Source organism: Melanotaenia boesemani, chromosome 7 (genome assembly GCF_017639745.1).
Source record: "Melanotaenia boesemani isolate fMelBoe1 chromosome 7, fMelBoe1.pri, whole genome shotgun sequence".
Taxonomy (NCBI): domain Eukaryota; kingdom Metazoa; phylum Chordata; class Actinopteri; order Atheriniformes; family Melanotaeniidae; genus Melanotaenia; species Melanotaenia boesemani.
Genome location: NC_055688.1, coordinates 13,962,429 through 13,984,240, shown reverse-complemented (window position 1 = coordinate 13,984,240; position 21,812 = coordinate 13,962,429). Strand labels below are relative to the sequence as shown.

Sequence of the window (21,812 nt, the reverse complement as noted above, 5' to 3'; positions counted from 1 at the left end):
CACAGTTCTTTAGTCTTATACAGTAAGAAAAAAAAAAGAAATGTAATGCATTGACTGTAGATTCTCATGAATTCATTATTGCATTTTGTCGTCTGACAGGTCATCCTGCCCGATCACTGTATGAGCTGTTCTCATTGGTTTATGTTTGATTAAATCATGTCAGCTGTTTTGCAGACATATTTAGATTCATATTGTCACTAATGCGATAAATTCAGTTTTTTTTTTTTTGCTTTGTAATATAGTGGAAGCCCCATGGTACCTCTCTGGTGTGCAGCTGTCATATAAGCGTTCACATAATGTCACATTTCACCAATCAATCTGATTAATTCCCCAAAACTTGTTTTTGCTTAGACCCGATGCAACCTCTAAAATCATTCTAAAATGTGAGTTTTTTGACATTTGTAAAATATTTATAGCTTCCTGGTGCATGGCTGTGCATCCAAAAAAAAAAAATCTTTTTCTTATGGGGAAATGAGGCAAGACCTATCTCCCCCATGTCAAGCAGACATTTTTGAAATGACATGTTCACAACGGCACATTTTGATTCACAGTTTCAAGGACGCCTGGGTCAGGAAACTCGCTCAGCTCTGAATGATGGGGTACATTTTCACTTCTGACATGAAAAGGAGAAGAATAAAGCTTTTCTTTAACAGTAATAACTTGCCTCTATTCCCTGAAACAGTGCTAGAAAGTTCCTGTATGATCAGTTAATGTACTGTCAGTGTTGGTGGGAGCTATCTGATGACGGACAGATGCATATTACTGAAAACTCTGCATGAACAGATGCGTGTCATTTTATGTAAATGGGTTATGATGTTGAGGGTAATGTGTTCTGAGGACTTTCCTCATTAAGAACTCATCAGCCTTACTATTATTTTATTGTCTAATTTCCTCCTTCACAATATGATTTTTTTCTGTTAGTTTTTTTATTTATTAAAGGTCGTTCTAGATCATTACTAACAAAAAAGACCGCACTGCCTCAGCTAGTCTATAAAGAGGAGACTAGTGAGGACACAATGGCTCGGAGGGGAAATTGGTTGTGACACGAGGAACTGAATGGAGTCCAGTGGGACTTCCTGAAGCTTTTAAAGATGTGGTGGAATTGGGTTTCAGACAGACCAGGCCTAGAAATGGCTGTTCATATCTATCCTGGCAGTAAGGTTGAAAACCTGATATGTCTCCATCATTCTCTCAGTGCTTCCTCCCTCTTAGTTCCCCTCCCTGGTAGCTGTAGTGAGATCTGATCCAGGAAAAATGAATGACTCAGTCATTAAGTGAAGAAGCTAGAGCTGTCAGTGCCTTATTTTATCCATGCGTGAAATTAAATACAACCCATATAAAGAATTGTTACAAATAGGGAAACAGATTTAAACCACACACATTTGCATGTGCTGTTAAATATGTTCAAGAGGCATGGTTTACTAACAGCTGAACCTTGACCAATCATTATACCACCATAATTCATGACAGGCACAATTGTTAAGGTGTCAGGGATAAACGTTACTGTTCTACTTAACAGCCACAACACTGCTGTGAGTTTTCACAACTTTAAAGTTGTGAAAACGTGCCCACGTGCTCTAAACCAGTTGCAACTTTTCAGATAAGGTGGACTGTTTTTTTTCCCACATCTTTGTGTGCTTAGATGGAATTGCACCTACAGATTTGATGATTCATTACTTAAAAGTAGACTTAATGCGAGGCATTGCTGGTGAAAAAGTTAAGAAGTGTGACTACGAGGTACTCTTATCATATTAGCCTCACAGCAAGAAGGTTTCCTGGTTTGAACCTCGTGGTGGCCTTTGTGTGTGGAGTTTCCATATTCTTCCTGTACATTTGTGGGTTCTGTCCGGGTACTCCAGCTTCATGCCACAGTTCAACTAACATGTATGCTAGGTTTAGTGGTGTTTCTAAACCTAGTCACATAGGAGTCTCCTGAACATAGGAGTGATAGCAAGTATAAATGGTTGTTTTTTTTGTCTCCGTGTTGGCTCTGTGATGGACTGATGACCTGTCCAGGGTGTGTCCCACCTCTCGTCTGATAGCTTCAATTCAGCTTTATTTGTATAACATAAATCAATTCAAACAGAATCAGTAATCTGACATAATCAGTAATAATCAATCACAAACATAATCAATTCAAGCAAAGTCACTGTCATCCAATTAAAACCAATACACATTAGTCCAATTTTATAATAAGTGTTAAAGCCAATTCATAAAAAAAATAATTGCCTGTCTAAGGAGACCAATGGATTGCATTGAATCTTAGAGCATCTATAGCAGCTGGGACAGGCTCCTGCTGGGTATGGTGAATGGATGGCTGGGTAGAGTTCTTATATTAAAGCTATTATTTTATGTGTTGCAAGTTTTCTGTAATTACATTAGCTGTTATGCAGCCAATAGCTGCAGACTCTGCGTCATGAAACCTACTGATCAAGTTCGTAACCTTGGTGTTGATAGACTCAGACCTGACTTTCAGCAGCCACATCAAAGCTGTTACTAAGACAGCTTTTTACCAGCTCAGAAACATCAACAGAATTAAAAGTTTCCCAGAAAGACCAAGAGAAACTCATCCTTGCATTCATCTCCAGTAGGCTGGATTACTGTAATGGTCTTTTAACAGGACTTCCTAAAAAGAGCATTAATCATCTGCAGCTCATCCAGAATGCTGCTGCTAGAGTTTTAACCAGGACTAAGAGATCTGAACACATCACACCAGTTTTGAAATCTTTACACTGGCTTCCTGTCAGTCACAGAATAGATTTTAAAACCCTTCTAATGGTTTACAAATCCCAGAATGGTTTAGGCCCAGAATACATCTGTTATATGTTCAGAGAATATAAACCATCATAAATATAAATAAAATAATAAATATAAAATCAGAGCTCTTAGATCCAAAGACTCTTGTCAACTAGTCCAGACCAGAGTCCAGACTAAACATGGAGAAGCAGCATTTAGCTGTTATGCTGCAAACAAGTGGAACAAACTGCCAGTGGAGATTAAACTTTCACCAAATGTAGATATTTTTAAATCCAGGTTAAAAACATTTCTTTCTCATGCGCCTATGCATGAAATCTGCACGGAAACTTTTTTAACTTATCTTGCTTTTAAGCGTTTTAATGTAATTTATTATTTTATTGTGATTATGTGTTGATGCCTTTTACTATTTCTAAATATCTGTAATGCTTTTGTTTTATGTAAAGCACTTTGAATTGTCCTGTACATGAAATGTGCTATACATATAAACTGCCTTGCCACAACACGCTGAGGTCTTGAAAACCTGAGTAAACTTTTAAAGTTAAGTAATTATTTCAAGTCTGCTCAAAAGCAGTAGTAAAAAAAAACCATTGGCTTTTGAAAAGTATTACATAAAATGCACGCCCAATAAAATAAACACATTTAAGGTAGATGCCTGCACACTTTGCGCCTGGTTTCAGTGTGTTTTATAGATTTTTTTCTGAAATTGGATGAAGCATTTATACAAAAACGGCCATCTTTGTCTTCTCCATTTTAAACTTTTTGTGCCCTCGTTGGTCAGTATCATAAACACATGTCAGAAATGTAGAGATCTGCTGTCAGTTTTCCTCACTTATCACACACTATCTGTGGATGATTGCTAGAATTTTCTTCCAGATGTCAAACATCTGTCACTGGCATTTTCAGGCCTCAGATGTTTTTTTTTTTAATTGAAATTTTTCCATCCACCAACATGTGACAGAATTGGTTGGTGTGAACCAACTTAGATTTATTCAGAAATTTAGGTAAATTAAACATAAATTTGAACAAACAAGACAGTAAATATATTTATATTTCATTTACAGTTTCAGTAAAACCTCTCTGTGTGGAAGTGAAAACTTCCACCCTCATGCAAACTTTATTAACCCCGTACTTCATTCACTTCCCTAACATTATTTTCGCTGAGTGCTTGTTTCAAGGATTTTAAATTCGGTCATCGCTCAAATGTTTGATCATCTTCCATTTTGTGGTTAAAAAAATAAATAAATAACAAATATAAATATGAACGGAAGCAGCAACCAGGTTAGCAGAATAATGTCATTGTTATCATTTGTGTTTACGTGACAGGAAAAAAAGAAAAGGTCAGCACAGTTCAAACAATTCTCGACAGGCAGCAACAGCTGAGACACACTCATCTTTAGACAGCTGACTCAGTTTGGTGATCATCTATTCTCTAATTGCGCAACTATATTTTCTTTTTTTTATGCAAAAGTCCATTTTTAATTAAAATAAATGATCATTGAATCATTTACTGGCCCCTGTTTGCCCTTGAAAACAATCCACTGTTACATTTAAAAAATCAAGTTAAACAAAATGTTTTATTAGATTAATCTTCAGGAAATTGATCTCTTCTTATAATAGGCATAAAGTCAGTTGATTCTACTCTAGAAAATAATGTCTTTGCTCAGGCTTTAAGACTTAGATATTCATAGACAATCTGAGCTACAATGTATGGAATTAATGAGCATTTATCAGGCTGCACTATGGGAAGAGTGGCATTCTAAATTTCTATGACTGTTAACACTTAATGATTTTAACAGCAAGTTAGAATAACTGATCAAGTTTAGACATTTACTTTGTAATTGAGGTTTAGGTGTCCTCTAGTAAAGGAGTTCATATGTCTAATCCTTCACACAAGTGATGCTTGTCATTGAATTTTAAACCACATTCAAACCATGCAAATCATTAGCTAAACAAAAAGTGTAGCTTTACAAAAAAAAAAAAAGGTTTTTCTGACACCACAATAAATAATTAAACAGACGTATAGTAGGCCTATTCCAACCCATCTAGAGCAACTGTCATCACAATTTATTTATTTATTTTATTTAACCTTTACATAACCAGGTAAGTCAATTGGGAACCGATTCTTATGCATGAGAGAGCAGGTCAGAGGTGCATGCACAGAACAAACATGCCCACAGATCATAAGCAGACCGCAATCACTCAGGGGCTTACCACGTAGGATTTTTCCAGTGAGTTTTAGTTTTATTATGGTTTTAAAGATGTTACTTTAAATGATTGAAAATGAAACTCATGAAAGAATGAAAGACTCAAAACTGGAAATTAAGGGAGTAATTTTTTCTGTGATGGGAAGATTTAGTGTTCACACCTAACCACAGCATAAACACACACACACATAAGAATGCATATTCCACCCTTACACTCATTTGTAACTAGCAGGAAGTGAGTCGTATGCTGGAATGCAGGCCATCGTCTACGCACTACTTTACACAGAGAGAGGGAGGGAAAAAGAAAAAGGGGCAGAGCCATTGGCCATTAGCTGATCCATGCACACTTTCAGAGCCACACACTCCTGTTTCTCACACACAAATCTCAGACAGCAGCACTGGAATGTGTTCAGGACGATATGCCGCAGTCACAGCGATGTCTCGAGATTTGGAATGTGTTTGTCGGACTTTCTCTGGACTAACAGAAGGGATATTTTAGAAGGAACGATCCCCTTATCTTATCAGGTAGCTGCGTCACTCTGGGAGCAGTTTGGAGAGTCGGGGGTGAGTGATCGGTCTACAGCAGCTGCTGCTACTGCTGCCGTCCTCCACCCAAACACAAGTATACGCCTCACTAAGGCTTTGCATAGACAGAGTTTTTGGTTGTAACCTAAAAGTTTGGCTTGTTTCCAGGCCCAGAGCTGGTTGCGGTAGACCCCTCAAGTCTGGAATGTGAAACAGGACTTTGATGTTATTTTGGATTTATCTGTGATAGGAGTGTACTGTCAGTAACAAGCATGTGCTCTTCAGGTCTGGAGGGTTAGACTGAACTTTTTTGGCAACTTTGAAATGCATAGAGAAACTGTGTTGGAATTAAATGATAGTGTAGTGTATGCTGTAGTAATGACTGATGGTTCTGTCTTGAAAAAGTTGAGACCAGCATACAGTCACATTCGCTTTCTGAACATGCTTCTTCTGTGCTCTCTTCATTTTGCCATCACAATGTCAGCGAAGTTGTATTTAGGGAAGCAAAAGTCACGAGTCATTCGTACATTTTTGGCTGTGGTGTCAGCTGCTATTTCAGAGGTGGCAGGGCAAAGGTTTTAGGTATGCGTGTGGTGTCACCATGCTGTTACTCTAAGGAATTCTGTTCAGCTTTGCAAGGTTGTTGGATGGTCAGCTGCAGCCCTGATGGGATGCTGGTGGGAGCCTTAAGCCAGAATGCAGTTTTCATTGACTCAAGAATTGTAGCCAAACACTCCAATCATCCTCCCTCCTCTTGACACCCCCTCCCTCTTTCTCTGTGCTGATCTGATGTCTTGCATAACCAGGGAGTTTAATCTTTGTCCTTCTTAAAGGTCTGGTGACACCTTACTACTTCATAATATGATCTATAACAGTAGGATGCAGATTAATCGTTGCACTGGTTCACACAGTCGACCCATTGGATCTGAGGCTATGGTGGTGGGCTTGACAGATTGAAAGGCTGGCAATGCATGTGGAATGACATTCCAGTCGCCCAAGATTGTTGTATAACTGAGAGGAATGCAAGGCCACCGAGGCAGGGGAGATGTTGGTCAATCAACTGGGAAAGAGCCTCAGGGTTTGATTTGAAACTGAGATACTGGGTGCTGCTGGAAAAGCAGCTTTACTGTCTAATGAAAGAGTAGATGCAACAAAAGATCTGCTTTTTTTTATATTTTGAATTATTAGACTGAGGAAATGAAGCTTAAATTATTGATTTAAAATGTGTAAAACAGACTAAAATAGACATATTTAGTGTTTTTATGATATGGGAAAAAAGGCTAAATTTAATAACTTAATAACTTTAATACTTTTGATGGTACTAAGCCTAGTATAAATTCACATCTATCTCAGTCCATCAAATTGGCACAGGGTGTCCTTCAGTATCTTGGTTTTAGACACAATCAGCAAATGATCTGATGTCATTTTTGAATATTCACTTCTGAGTAAATGACATAACGGGAAATGGTGAAAGATCACAGGTGCTGATATGACTGTATGCCATGAAATCAGACTGCGAACAAACTGACTGTTAGGAACGAAGTTGGATTGGTTTGAAATAATTGAAGTAATTTATTATCATATGGTATATATGTAATTAGGGCTGGGTATCGTCACTAGTTTCCTGAATCGATTAATTTAGATTCACAACAGCTTATTTTAATTTGATTTTGATTAAATTCAGTGCGATTATGTAACTTATTTTCTTGAATGTTAAAGACATTTTTAAGATAAGTGATGCAGATTCTGCTTGTTCAGCTGTGTGTGTTGCCCTGACGACCATGACGCTATCGGAGTAACACGTTTCCATCTCCACATGCCTGAGAGAATCTAGAAAATTCTCATATTTTTATCTGGTTTTCAGCAGGTTGATGTGTTTTCCAACACGTGCACTCTGTGTGTGCGCGCATGTGTCTGTGTGTGTGCTCACTGCCGCAGACACAGAGAGCAGCAATGCAAATCAAACAGCATCAGACTGTTTACTGTTTGATAAAAGGACAAAGTGGAAACCTGTTCTAGAGGGAATTTTACTTTAAATGACCATATCGGATTTATTTTAAACTACGTGCATGGTGACATCACTTCCTGTTGTTGAACATGACGGTGCCCTTTAGCGTTAGCTGCTAATATGAGTGACGCGGTCTTAGCGTTAGTTGCTAATGTGAGCGGTATTAGGCTGCAAAAAGACTTTATAGATGGATGTAATCCACACTGGTGAATGAAAACAAATGAATGTAACATTATCTTGACAAGAGAGTAGCTGATATTGGAAGGAGGCAACACAGGAAACCAGTTGTGTGCGTATCGATCTCCATGTTTTATGAATCGATGATCGATATTTTTTTCCTTTGAATGAAATAAAATCGATAAATTGATGTTTTTTTAAACCCAGCCCTATATTTAATATCCAAGTAAATGCTCTTTTGCAGCAAAATGGTTCCAATGGAAAAGATTTTATAAAAGAGCGAAAGCACATAGAAGTGTCATGAACAATATTTTTTAATACAGTGCACTTTTTAAAGAATTATTCCTTAAATTCCTCCTTAATACACAATAAACTTAAGCAAAATTTCTCAGTAAATGTTTATAAAATGATACATTTACAGAAAGCATGACAGTAATGATCTTTGCTTGGTGCTATGCTCTGTTAAGAATTGCATACATGTACTAGATTCTGGGATATTTCTTCTGTTATTATATCCTCTTATCTGGTTTTGTAAGTTTGCCAGCCAGCACACGTAATAGTTCCCAGGAAAGAAAACAACAAGAGTACCTAAACCCGTGGACCTGAGTTCCTCATTGTTTTGTTCAAAGTAAGCTCTCTGTGTACAAACTAAGGCATCAATGGAAGAGCTATAAAAAAAATGTAATATTTGCATGGATCAGATTTACAATGTGTGAAAGCACCAACTTTACTGTCCGTGTCTTGTAAGCTACAAAAGGTAGAATTGTTTTATAGTATATTCTATTTGTTACCTAATATAGGTTATACATTTTCAAGGTCTTGTACTTTCATTACTAGCCCTTGAGTAGTGAGAGCTTTAATCTCCAAACAAGATACTTTTGTGTTAGAAAAAACCTGCCTACCCCCACTCTGCACTACCATAATCCCTTCTTTAATATCTCGCATTGCCTGTGGTATTTGCCTCCTGTAAAATGGAGGATTGGATTACTAATGTCAGGAATGTAATGGAGGAGCATGATTGAACATGTCACTTTGCTGCTTGCATTTGGTGGTCTGATGTGTTTGTAATGCATATAGGGATAGAAAATGTACTCTTTTTTTCCCCCACCACAGCAGAATGAGCCAACGGAGGCTCACCAGGATCAGTGCTGGTAGCAATTCCAAACGTCCATAAGACCAGATCAAAAGCACTCATCCGTTCCTCTGAAGCTGCTGCCCAGCTGACAAATCATCTTTGCTGGAAAGTAGTTGCAAAAGAATTACAGCATTTGTCTCCTGCCATGAAAGGGAGTAAAAACACTGAGTAAGCTCTCCGTATAGCTCTGTTTTGCCCTGTAGTGGAATTCAGGCTTCTGTTTGTCAGGGATACAAGCCGAGTTACAACAGTATTAAACAGAAGCTCAGGCAAAGCAAACGGCAACGATCAGCATTAACCCCCTCACTGCCGTGTCTCACAGATCCTGCTGTGGTCCGTCCAGTCACGCCCTCTGTCTTTGATTCCAGGCTATTCTTGTTAGCTTGAGTTTAACAGTTGAACAACTTAATTTTATTTGTGAAGTTGTCGAAGTGATGAAGTAAAACTGCAGCTTTGGCAGAAGAACATAAGAACAGCTGACAAATTGGGAAATAAATACAAAATCCCAACAAAGAAAGGTGTCGAAAAAGAAAGAAGAACCAGCAAGACCAGCTAAATCAACCTGAAGAAAAGAAAAAGCACCATAAAAAATAAACTAAATCTCGAAGAGACTGGTGTAGTACCACTAGTACAGTGTTTACTTCTCAACCTGACTAAGTCGTGCATCTAACATGTAGCCACCAGCACAGGGCTCTAAAGCATTTAGGCTGGGCTGAGCCTGAGGTCCACTCCCGTCAGGGTGATTGATTAAAGCTGCCACTTCGATAGCCTCAGAGCAGGTAGCCACACACCACTACTCACTGCTCGCTTCATCTGTGGCCGCCAAGGACAACTTTCACACTGGAGTCACTCAGTTTGTATCAGTCACACAGCTTGAACAGACTGTCTCAAGCAAGCCTGGCTAATGGATTGAGAAAGAACAAAGACGTTGAACCACAAACAATCCCAAGATGGCTGTAAATTATTAACAACTGATCACTAGTTACATTTTGATTAATCATTTTATCTATAAAATGTTAAAAGAATGTGATGAATACACTTTGCTTCTCAGGGCAAAAGCAGATTTTAAGAAATTAATTGTTGTACATAATTCACAGTGAAAAATCTAGATGCATTTCATTTGCTCACAAACTGCAGCAGTTTAAAAAAGTAATTATTCAGAAAATGAATTGACTGACGTAAGAAAGCCCCGAATAAATTAACTAACTTTAAAATAGTAATGTAAATAAATAAATAAAAATTTTTTCGAGCATATTGTTTCACTTCCAAGAATGTCGAAGGCGACCGAAATGGTTTCCAGCTTCCGAGAAACCCTTTAGGTATTAATATGAAAAATGAACCTCCGCTTTTGAATCCAAATATTGCAACACAACATAAAGCTGATGTAGAAACTCAACGGCAGTCTGTTCTTGTAGTCACTTGAGTTTATCTTGCAAAACAGTAAGCAAACAAACGAGCCGTAGGTCACATTCTGAATCGAAAGATGTTAAAAATAACAAACAAGGGTGCCCTTGTGTCTCCGCATATGCTGGACAAAGACGGCATTCTTCCTCTCACCCACTCCTTGGATCTGCTCGTGCTCAGAATTTCCATAGCGGCGAGCCGTCGTTGAGACATTTTTGGTCTTTGCTGCTTTTAATATTTTCCTGCTTCCCCTCCTCATTAGGAGCTGGGCATACTGTATAAATTGTGATGTCAGGAGAGTGGACTTTTCCAGTGGAGGGTGTTTCCTCTCTGAAACTGAAAGGATGAGCTGTCCATTCACTGCTGCCCTGTGTCAGATTATATATGGAAATTCCATCCTGCATATTTAACGCTGGGCAAAGCGTTCCCTAGAAGCCAACAAAAAACTTTTTATCCTTGAGTGTTTTTGGTTGCCTGTAAGAAAGTGGAAGATTACCTGAAACACACTTGTCCAGATCATACAAGCTTAAACACAACCAGGACTAAACTCCACTGCCTTCAGGTAGACTAACCTCTAAATTTCCTCTTCGTCTTTTTGTCTAGTTTTGGGAAGCGATCAGCCGGCAGCCTGCGACGTGGATGTGAGTGCATCGTGCTTGAACCATCAGAAATGATTGTGGTGAGTCCCATTGCTTCACATTTCTAAAATGATGATGTTAAAATAATGTCTTGCATGCAAATGTACACACCTAATATTCACAATATGCAATATTACAACATATTTTGGACACAAAGCTTTTCTTGGTTGGAGCTACAGAAAAATGGAGAGAAATAACAAAATACAGCCCTTAAAACATGATACAAATCCTCTTATGTTACGTTATGTTGTAATGGATTACACCTAAACTCCTTCCAGTCCTGCTTTTAAACTCCACTTTCCTTTCTCTGTTGTGCTGAATTTCATCATCCTGTGCTTCCTGATTGAAGAGAAATCCTCATTTGTCTTTTTGTGGACTTGGTGGAAAAGTTTAGCTTTAATTATCTGTGATGTTAGATTTGTTTATATTTTCAGCATCCGTGATCACCAGATCGACTAGGATATAAACTAACGTCAGTAATGGATCTGTGTTCGCGCCTGTTATCGACTTTCATTGGCAGCATTTGAGCACAGCTGCATTTATTTGTTTCATTGCTTTAGGATTTTCAGCAATATGGTAGAAATTCTCCTCCAGGTTTATCTCCAACCAGGTGACTGCTGAAAGTAAATACGTTAAAACCCAAATTAGTTTTCATAAAGTGGAACACAGAGAATAAGTTGGCAGCACTGTAAAATAATCAGTCAAACAGAAGCTCTCTGAGGCCTGAATGTCCTGTTCCTGTTTATCAGAGATATTTTCTTTATGCAGATTTATTTCTTCCAAAAAGGTTTTCTTTTTTCCTTTGTCTCTTCACCATCAACCCCAGAGCCCTGAAAGTTTCAGTTTACATCACATCCAATTGGAAAGAAAAGCTGCTGATAGCATTCTTTTCCTAAGTATGAGCAAATATTTCTTATAAACAACGTTTAACAGTATAAAAAAGAATATACTTTCTAAATTACTGTATGAAGAGAAACTCATTGTTCTTACAGGCTGCTTTCATGACATTAAAAAAAGAAGCATTAAATACTGAAACATGACTTTAAAAACGAAGGAAGTGAAACGTCAAGGTGCACATGGAAAACACCATAAATGCATGAAAGCATTCAGCTGCTAACCAGTAGCTTTCATTAGTGTGTAACAGGGCAGAAAAACAAAGGTGTGCAAATAGTTTCCCCTCCTTTCAATACAGCATTTTGACTGAAAACTAAACATTTATCCAATACTTAAAGATCAGTAAGAGTTTGGTTTTAGATTAGGATTTTGCCACCTTAAAATCCCAAATGTACAAGCACACACTCGCAGGTACAAATCTGTACTACTGTCATCTTTCTTTAAAGTAAGTATCAAACATGACCCATATCTTGTCAGTGTATAAAATAACAACCAGTTAGCACTGCTGCAGTCACAGCACATCTCCTTTTTTCATTTGCTATAATTGGTGTGTCTCTATGAGTGTAAGTAGAGAAGGAAAAGGAGGGGGGTTCTGTTAACTGAACTCGTATCAGAACAGGCAAACCCCTTCGATAATAATACCCCCTGTTCTGGCCTTACCCCTTTTTGTGATTATAGGTGCCAACCCGCTCTATAATTACTGAGAAGAGGCTTTGTGCTGCCTGTGCAGAAATATATATGGATTAGCCCCCCTGCTGCAAGTTTGAAGCACACACAGAAAGATTCATACCTGCAGTTTCTAACACGATCAGAGACGTGAACATGTCTGCACTGTATACAGACACACACCTGCATGTTCACGTTGCTCCCAGATTTGCAATTAGACACATAGTCACAATTTTATGCTCTCACTCTCACACAGATCTGCTGCCGTTGTCATGGCAGCAGTTGGTAAGGCAGAGAAAGATTTTAGTAGAGTAATCCCAAAGGCTGAGCACCGTGGAAATGTGAACTCACAGTGAAAGTATCAAGAGAGATGAGGAGGAATGGACCCTAAACATCACGAAAGAAAAACTCACATGTTAGTCCATCAGGATCCAAAGCTGCCTGGCATTAAATGTTCTAGAAAACTGTAGAATATGACTGGATGCTGTTCCTGGTTCCATGTGAAAATGTTTTTTTCCTGCTTTTCCCAGTTTATTAAAATTGGAAACATGGATTCTTTGCTGTTAGACATACAATTTAACTGAGTTATATGTTTTTAATAGAGACAGGATTGAGTATCTGTTTCTGCTTTCATATTTAACTCTGTCAAACTCTTGTCTCTGTTTATCTACACTTGTCGGTCACTTTCATCCCATCGCTGGTGTCTCCAGCTCACTCTCAGCCCTCTGCCTTCCACTTTCTGTCTCTCTATTTGTGTTGTGAGCACGCTTTGACGTAGGTGTGCATCGTGTAGCCCACACGCGCACTTCTATTTTTACTCAATGAGGGCAGGAGGCAGGGAGGAGGAGGGAGATTTTTTTTTCCTTGTGGGGGTGTGGATGAAGACGAAAGCAGTCACTCCCCTCCTTTCTGTTTCCCTTCCTTCCCATCGTATCCAGGTGGACTATATGGATGAAAATGAGGAGTACTTTCAGCGGCAAGCCTCGCATAGACAGTCCCGGCGGCGCTTTCGGAAGATCAACCAGAAAGGGGAGAGGCAGACAATCATCGACACTGTGGATCCGTACCCGACCGGAAAGCCGCCCATAGCCCGGGGATACCATACGGTGAGTTGCATCCTGCACTGCAGTTTTGTGTTTACCCTCGCTGTGGCGGATCGCTGTGCGCTCCAGCGGTGCTCTGTTACAGTGCTGAACTCTGTTTGTGTCTCAAGCTTCTTCTTCAGAATCTGTTGTATATTCCTGTTTGAGATCACAGCTGAAAATTTGGGCTCTGTGTCCTGTCAACGTTGTGTCTCCTCTCTGTTTGCTGCATTTAGTTGAACCTTGGCTGTAGATTGCTGTGCTGTGATTTTTTGTTTCCAGGGGAAGTGCATCTCTGTCTCCACAGGATACACTTTAAACCCGTTTTCCTAAACCACCTGTTGCCCTTGTGGTGTTCATTGTTTCTGTCTTCCTTGTTGGAATAGAGTTGCTGCACCTTGTGCAACTTTTGCTTCTGTCAGTCACCTCTTTACTAAATGCAGTTTAGTAGTTTGTGTGCAGCTCAGTTTCTCTCTGAATCCTTGGACTCCTTTTTGTCTCCACTTGTCAAAACAGTTTTTAGTCTTTGGACCCCATGTTCACATTGCTCAAACAGTTTAGGGATATTGTTGGCAAACCAGTTAAGAATCACCTTGTGTTGCTATACATGTTTTTTTTTTTTTTGCATTATGATTATCAAACACCTGCAACCCATCTTTCCAGCTTAAAGCTGCCTGAATATTTGACTCGCCTGTTACTGGTTAAGATGAATTGTTGGTATTGCAGGTGCAAAGTGTTGACAGAATATAAGAAAAAAAGACAATTTCTCCAGTTCTGTTTTATCCATCCATCCATTATCTATGCTGCTTTGTCCATTAAGCTGTCCATGAAGCTGGAGCCTAACCCAGCATTTAGCAGGTGAGAGGCAGGGAACACCCTGGACAGATCACCAGTCCACTGCAGAAGAGTAAGAATTATTTAGATTATTTTTCTTCCTGTTGTAACTCCAGCTACTTATTAAATAAGGGCTGACAAAGATAAATTGCTCTAAAAGAAATTTTGTCACTGTTTTGACTTTTTTTTTAAAATTTGCACACAGGAACATATTGAGTGTTGAGTCCAGTTAGTTTCCTGTTGTGTTGCACTCGGGCCTTTCCCCTCTGAGCTTTCTTTCCCTGGGAAGAGAAAGAAAACTAAAATACTCAGCATGCAGTTTCTATGTACAGCTTCCTGTTCTGCACAGTTTCACTGCATTCCCATCATTCCCAAAGCTCCCTCGGGTGTTCTGTCAGTGTACCCGTTCTCTTTTTCCTTAGAGCATCATGAAACAATCGCTCTTAAAAAGGGAAAATCTACCAAACGTCATATCCCCCCTCCCTCCATCCTGCCCCACCCTGCTCTCTAAATGCAGACACACTGTGTTTTTATTCACAAGACTGCACTGAACTTTCTCATGGCCCAACATCTCCTGACATGCACTCAACTCTTCTCGCTCCAATACTGCTCCTGTGGGAAGGATGGAGCCAGCGCCATGGCAACCAGCAGTCCCAAATGGGCTCTGCCCGAGTGCACTTAGAAGTACAGTAGGGAAGGGAGCTAACTTAACAAGAATGCAGTTCGTTGCTGCTGCTGCTGCTGCTGACAGAGGGGTGGAGGGAAGCAGAGTGACAGAGAAGCTGAATCTGGGGGATGCTAAGCTGACGTAGCAAGCTAATCTTCTGCATTTAGAATGCCAGACACAACTCAGATTTTCTTCCTTCTTCCCCGAGGCATATTTAGGATGTGAAAATGCAGCGAGAAGATTCTTGGGAAAGAAGAAAAGAAATCTCTCCAGCAGACAAGATTATTATTCAGCTAAGTCACTGTTATGAAGGTGAATGTGAGGCCTGGTACAAAATCTTTAGCCTGACATATTGAGAGAAAATGCATAAATGCAAGTTATTACTTAACCTCCATTTCCACTCACCTCTAGATGCATCTGAACAGACTTACCGTCAGTCAGTGCAACAGTACACATAGCACACCTCTTTCTAGTTCTATGGTAAATTACATTCCAGGATAGATGCTATTGATTGGTTTGACCGGGGCTAAGACAGGTGGGAATAGACGATGCTCCGGATGGTTTATGAGTCTGTGGTGGTCAACACTGTCCGCTGTGCTGTTGCATGCTGGGGCAGAAGACTGATAGCAGCCAACGCTAGCAGGCTGAGTAAACTTTAAGGACAAAACTGGAAAACACCTCATACCCACTCCATGATCTTCAGTCAGTCATAGGAACTCAATCAGCAACAGACTTATTCCAGCACATTGCACCACCAAACAGCACGGGGAATCACGTACATGTAATATGTACATGGCAATGTACATATTGCATATGTTTTATCTAAACTCATTATTTTGCAACTTCCTGTTGCTTCTAATCTTCAGTAAAGAGTTGTTAAAAAATAATTTCCCTTTAGGCATTAAGAAAGTACCTCTGAATCTGAATATTAAAGAATAAAACAAAAAACGATATTTTTCAGCAGTTTCACATGCAAGATGAGCAATGTGAAATAATAGTGGTGTTACATTTAATCGTAATGAAAAACCACAGTCAAAACCAACTGAGAGAAGTTCATAGGCTACCATTGTCATGATCTTGCCACCAAAAACGGCCAAAATATGTCTGACTATGTCTAGACGATCATTCTACATTGTGACTTCTAAACCGATATCTACTAACCAGGTAAGAGGAATACAGCAAAAATATACATGCTCATTAACAAAACATTGATACTGTTTTTAAAAATCAAAACCCGTATAGTGCTAATGGAAGTCAAACAAAGATTTTATAAGCGAAGAAAATAGCAGGCGAGTTAAAGCACCAAAGTTAGTTAAAAACTAGCAAAAGTATCAACACTCACTGAAGTAAACAGCACAATATGTTTTCACTTGGCTTATTAAACCTATTCTACATGAATGTGACACGTGACTGTTATTGTCATCACACCGTCTGTACACATTAGACATGTAACCAGGTTCATTAGATGCTCTTATACATAAGATTCTTTAGTCATGACTTCCCAGTCCAGTGATAAGTTTTCACCTTTTTTATCCTAAATGGAAGAACAGCATCTAGTCAAAGTTTTAAAAGACAAAAAAAAAAATCCAAGAATAAGGTTTTCTTCTGAGTTAGACTGTATTTGGATGCTAATAATTAATGCATATTCTATATTTGACCATCCAGGGTAAGACTTTACTTGAAACCTGAACAAATACAATGAGCTCTCCTATACACATGATACACACCATCCTTGGTCTACATTAGACCTTGAAATAATGAAAGCTTTGCCAGCAGGAGCAGCAGCAGCCTTTATTTCAAGTGAGATTGTTTTATAACTCCGAGGTCACAGAGTGCCGACAAACAGAGCGCCTCCCGTCCCTAAGCAACACTCGAAACGTGTGCAGTCATTGTTAGCTGCTCTGGAGAGTTCCAGCTTAACAGCTAAAATATTAAACTAATGCCAACCCAGCACTAGAAGTCCCAGTGGGGGTGCTCACACCGACGCAGACATACTGTACACACAAACCACCACAGTTTGATGCAGTGCTATTATCTCTTTGAAGTCAGCTTTATTTGACTTTCAAGGTTTGAACAGTTTCAACATAATGCAAGAGATTTCGCTTAACAAGTTAATGCAGAGTCTGGCTTCAGAACAGTGTTCATGATAGTTAATGGCTTTATTTTTGACCTGTCTGGACAGTTACCATCACTTTAAAAACGAAAGTGGGATTAACATTAGCATCCATTAGCTGATGAAGTTTACTTAAATAATGCATTTTATAGAGTTCAATACAGCATGCTGCGTGCTATAAATCCAGATTAAGTGGTGCAGTGGAATTACGTTTATTTTTTATTCTTTGTAGCTCTGCCAGGAATTTAATGTATTGCTAGATTATTGATCTTTGTTCGTCCTTTTTAAAGCTCGCACAACTTTAAACCGCTTTTTGATGGATGAAGGTCAGTTGAGGACACTTTTTTTTTATCATGGAAAAGCCAAAAATAAAAATCCAGATTAGCCACCATTAGCTGCTTTGTGCATAAGGAGGGCTGGTATATGGCTTTAATAAGTCAGAAGCGAGTTTTCTGGTTGACATCATTCGTGGCAGATCAAAGAAATTTGTGGATGTAAGATCTATTATATGCATGTAAGTCAGTGATGTTTCAACTTGAATGAATTACATGGAAACTCCTGTCTTTTACTCACAGATTAGCTCATTATAGTGATGCTACTAGTGCTAATGTGTTCCATGGTAAAAGATGGAAATTTTGGCTTCAGTTCTAACACACTGTTTTGATTTATCATCAGAGACCCTCTCCAAATGTTTGCATCCCTTTGGTTAACATTCAAAGCATTTGATTTATGGAATGATGTGAAACATATCTCTTCTTTATATCTCCTTGTACCTAAAGGGAGTTATTCTGTTTACACTGATTAATGTGAGGGGAAATAAAGTCTCGTTCAGTCAACAGTCTTATCTAAAGCTTGAAAAGGAACACAGGGGAAGTCTCAGCATGCATTTGTAGTTTGCCATCATTAGAGAGAAAACAGACGATTCTGGAGTTTTTAAGGATGAAGATAAATATATAAACTATATTTCTGTTTCCATGGATAAATCAGGGCGGTGAAAGAGGGCAGTGTTTAGGATTCAACACATGCCTCCTGTGTGCTCAGAGCTGTCAGTTGACACTTGTTGCTTTGTTCAGAATGGACACACATAGATACACACACACACACACACAGTTTATCTTTTTATATTCTCCTTCGCAAAGGCTTATAATCTCCATTTCTTGGTCGCTCTCCATTTTGCACCTTATCGCATGCACAATCTCTTTTGCTAATATTAACAGCCGTTTGAGCTGTCGACCTGACACACACACAAACACACAGATTTCCTCTCTGATCTCTCACTCAGCCTCTCACTTAAGGTCTCTGTGCAGATTCTGTATGTCACTCACTGCAGAGAAATGTCAACATTGCTGCCGTTGAGGCTTCATGTTTGCTGAATGCCACATTGCAGATTGTATCCTTCACCATTTTTAGGCAATTCTGATTTGCTTTTTCTGTCATCCCTTGTTTCCCTTCTATCTTTTAAACCCTGATAAGACTGGCGGTCAGCAGGCCATCATTTGTTTTCTATAAAGTTTTGTTTCATGGACACGCGTTGTATGTAAATACTTGCCCATGCAAACTGTGAATGTAATTCAATTGATTAGCATTTTATGATACAATGACCACAGCAAGTATAGTCAATGCAAATAATAAAAGCTTTCATATCCTCAACATCAACCAGCAGCGGTGCCTCATATTTTGTCTGTCTGGTTTGCTTGTAAACATACTTGATAAAAGGACATCATCAGCTTTTCATTTACACCTTAGCTGAGCCTGGACTAGCTCCCATGTTGTGTCCACAGGCTCAAATGGCCAACAGGTTTTTGGAGATCACCAAGATTTACATGTAGAAGAACTTATATAAAGCATTTACTTAATGAGCTACTTTTAGACAAAAGAAATATTTTTGTTCAACCATCTGTAACTGTAACATGCGGAAATCCACCTACATTTTATCTTAGGCATGTTTTCCCAGAATATTAAGGAGTTAAACTCCTCCTCAGCCCTCATCACACCCCAAATTTGAGCAGATGAGTAATCGTCATCCTGTGGGTTTACTTGGTGGCCAACAGAACATCCAAGGCCCTAAACAGATGCTCTATAATTACACAAGCAGCAGGAGGCAAGCAATCAATACTCCTTTTGCTCTTTTCCTGCATCCAAGCTTCCTGGTGGTTGGTGAGGTGGCCCCACAATCAGAGGGCCACAGATTTAAACCCTGCTATATCCACTGTGCCCATCAGCAGTCATGTGCTCTGTGGCGAGCATCTCTCACAGTGACATTGCTCACTCAAGTGCCAACTACTTTTTGTTTGCTTTAAGACACATAGGGACAAAGACTTATTACAGATAAGGCTCTTTTCTTCTTTCCATTGGAAATCATTTTGCATTATGTCCCTCGGGGTTGTAGAGTGTGTGTGTGATCGCTGTGCAAAACAATATCGCCGTACGTGAACATGTACATTACCAGCCTCATTCTGGTAACGTACCTGTCACACTGGCTGGAGGAATAATTGATTTTCCGTCAAATTTGTCTAGTTTGAAATGTAATTTCCATCTTTTTCAGATGAGGAATGCTTATTTTTGCTCTTGTGTTACAGGTTGAGTGAGAAGGTCTGATTTATGTTTGTCTGGCACTCATGAAACCGAGTCCACCAGCCCAGTCAGTTTAATATGCATAAACACTGGAAATGAATGACGCAGCCACCTCTATTCAAAGAGATCAGATCCAGCTACCAACATCTTTGAAGGACAGTAATTAGTACTATACTGTATGTCTTGTATGTTTAATCCTTACAGTAACACAGCTGCAAACCATAATATATCAATTAGAGAGATCCATGTTTCCAGTGTTTTACAAGGCTTATCTAGATTAAACTGAGCTGTCTCCAGCTAATCAGCTGTAGCTTCATATTTATGAAACAAGCTTGAGCGTATAACTGTTTCCTCTGAATGCTGTCTGTAAGGAAGCTTGTGGCTTGCTTGGCATAAGCCAGCCATGAGCCTATTGCATTTACTTTTATGTTTCATCTTCTTTCAAATAGGCTTTAGCCATCATCCTCAAGGCTACAATCCGTATGCCTAATTGACTCATGTAGAAGGAGGGCATGTTTGTAGCACTGACCAATAACAGTATGTTGCAACTTATTTAGACAACACAACCGCCCGCAGTTTCTGAAAGTAATTAAACTGAAGACACAAATGCTGAATTGGTCATAAAATTGTAATTGGATGTTTCGTATGAATCTCAAGAGACAGAGTGGAAGTTGTATGCTCTGCCCAGGAATAAATAGAGCTTGGTCTCATGTCTTAGTAGTAAACATTCCACAAATCTCAAAATTAATTTAGAAAAGATTTTTTTTAAACTCATGGCTCCTTTTTAATTAGATTTGTATTGTCTGCTTAGACGCTGGCATTTTCCTTTGAAGCGATCCGCTCACTAATCTGCTGGCATGCTGAATGGAAAAATGGTGGAATAATAATTCAGGTGTATGTGTTTTTTGTGCCTTGGAGCAGTACAGAATGCCTTTCTTTTTTGTCTTTTTCTTCTCTTTTTTTTAACATGTCAGTGAAGCTTTCACCTACAGTTTCTCACATCCTCGCCTGACAAGTGGCACGTTTGATAACTCTCATCTCCTCTGCTTCTTTTCACGGCTTGCTCCTTAACCTGGCTTCCAGGAATGCAATAAACCTCAGGTACTGTATCTATTAACAGTGTTGTCAGTAGTGTTTACTGTGTGTGAGTGTGTGTCATCTGCTCTCTGTATTTTCTAGCTGTCTGTGTTTGTGCTCGTGCTGGTTTTTTAAATCTTAGTCTGCTGCCCCCCCACCCCCCACATTCGTCCCATTTGTAGCTGCTAGCAGACTTCCTTAATAAACACCTCACATTTGTGGGCATAGACACAGATAACAAACAGGAAAGCCTGTTCCACACTCTAGTGCTGATACATCAACAGGAAGATTAATTGAACTGTTGTTGAGTTTCCTAATTAAAAGTCAGCTTTGGCTTCAATCCATATTTTTTTGCTTTTCTTTTGTTTTTTTTTTTGTTTTTTTAAAGAAACTCTTTTTGAGAGCAAACTTCATCTCATGGTCAGTGATGGCAGGGAAGGTGAGAATCAGTCTGGTACAGCATATAGGCCTGTAAACTGATTTATCTGATCGAGGTGGTTGTTTTCTCTCAGTGGATGTGTTTGATAATGATATTGAATGTCTTTAAGCTCTTTGCATTATTCTGTTTATCCCTGATGTGGGGGTGGAGTTCAGATGGATCTTGGTTAGTGGTGACGAGAGGATTTCTATTAATTATGATTGTTTTTAAAAACATAAACCCACTATATAATATATAAAGACCTCTCCAGCATATTTGCTTCATGGACTCCAGCTATAAAACACATCTGTGTGGTTTTCCTAATTGGTCTTGAATGTGTTGTATGTCAGTTTTTCATTATAGAGTCCCACTGCAGAAAATGGATTAAGATGGAGGGGTTAAAAAGATGAGAGCTCAAAGGGCTGAGCAGTCATACCTGCTGATAAATGCAGAGAGAACAAACCTGCCACTTTCGGCTGCGGAAAAACCGAGCTCCTATTTTTAGAGCTGTCCTTTGTGACAACCTGCTCTGCTTCAGCTGTGCGGAGATACAAAAGCCTCGGTTTTGAATAGACATTGTGTAGAAACTGCAGCAGTTAACACAAAAACAGTTATTGTACACTCTTTATTTTTTCACCT

At 39.1% G+C, this 21,812-nt stretch overlaps 1 protein-coding gene across 9 annotated transcripts in view; it reads left to right on the top strand.

Annotated features, from left to right (window-relative positions):
- The window catches only part of rapgef2b (Rap guanine nucleotide exchange factor 2b), a 94,484-nt gene that overhangs the window by 36,113 nt on the left and 36,559 nt on the right, over positions 1–21,812 (top strand). For 5 of the 9 annotated variants that reach the window (XM_041990042.1, XM_041990037.1, XM_041990040.1 and 2 more), the window contains exons 5-7: positions 10,814–10,889; positions 13,347–13,514; positions 20,762–20,779. In XM_041990042.1, coding sequence (XP_041845976.1) covers positions 10,814–10,889; positions 13,347–13,514; positions 20,762–20,779 — 262 coding nt within the window. Of the gene's footprint in view, positions 1–5,359; positions 5,526–10,813; positions 10,890–13,346; positions 13,515–20,761; positions 20,780–21,812 lie in introns of those variants that run through there. The other 4 variants (XM_041990045.1, XM_041990041.1, XM_041990039.1 and 1 more) reach the window with 2 other exon arrangements.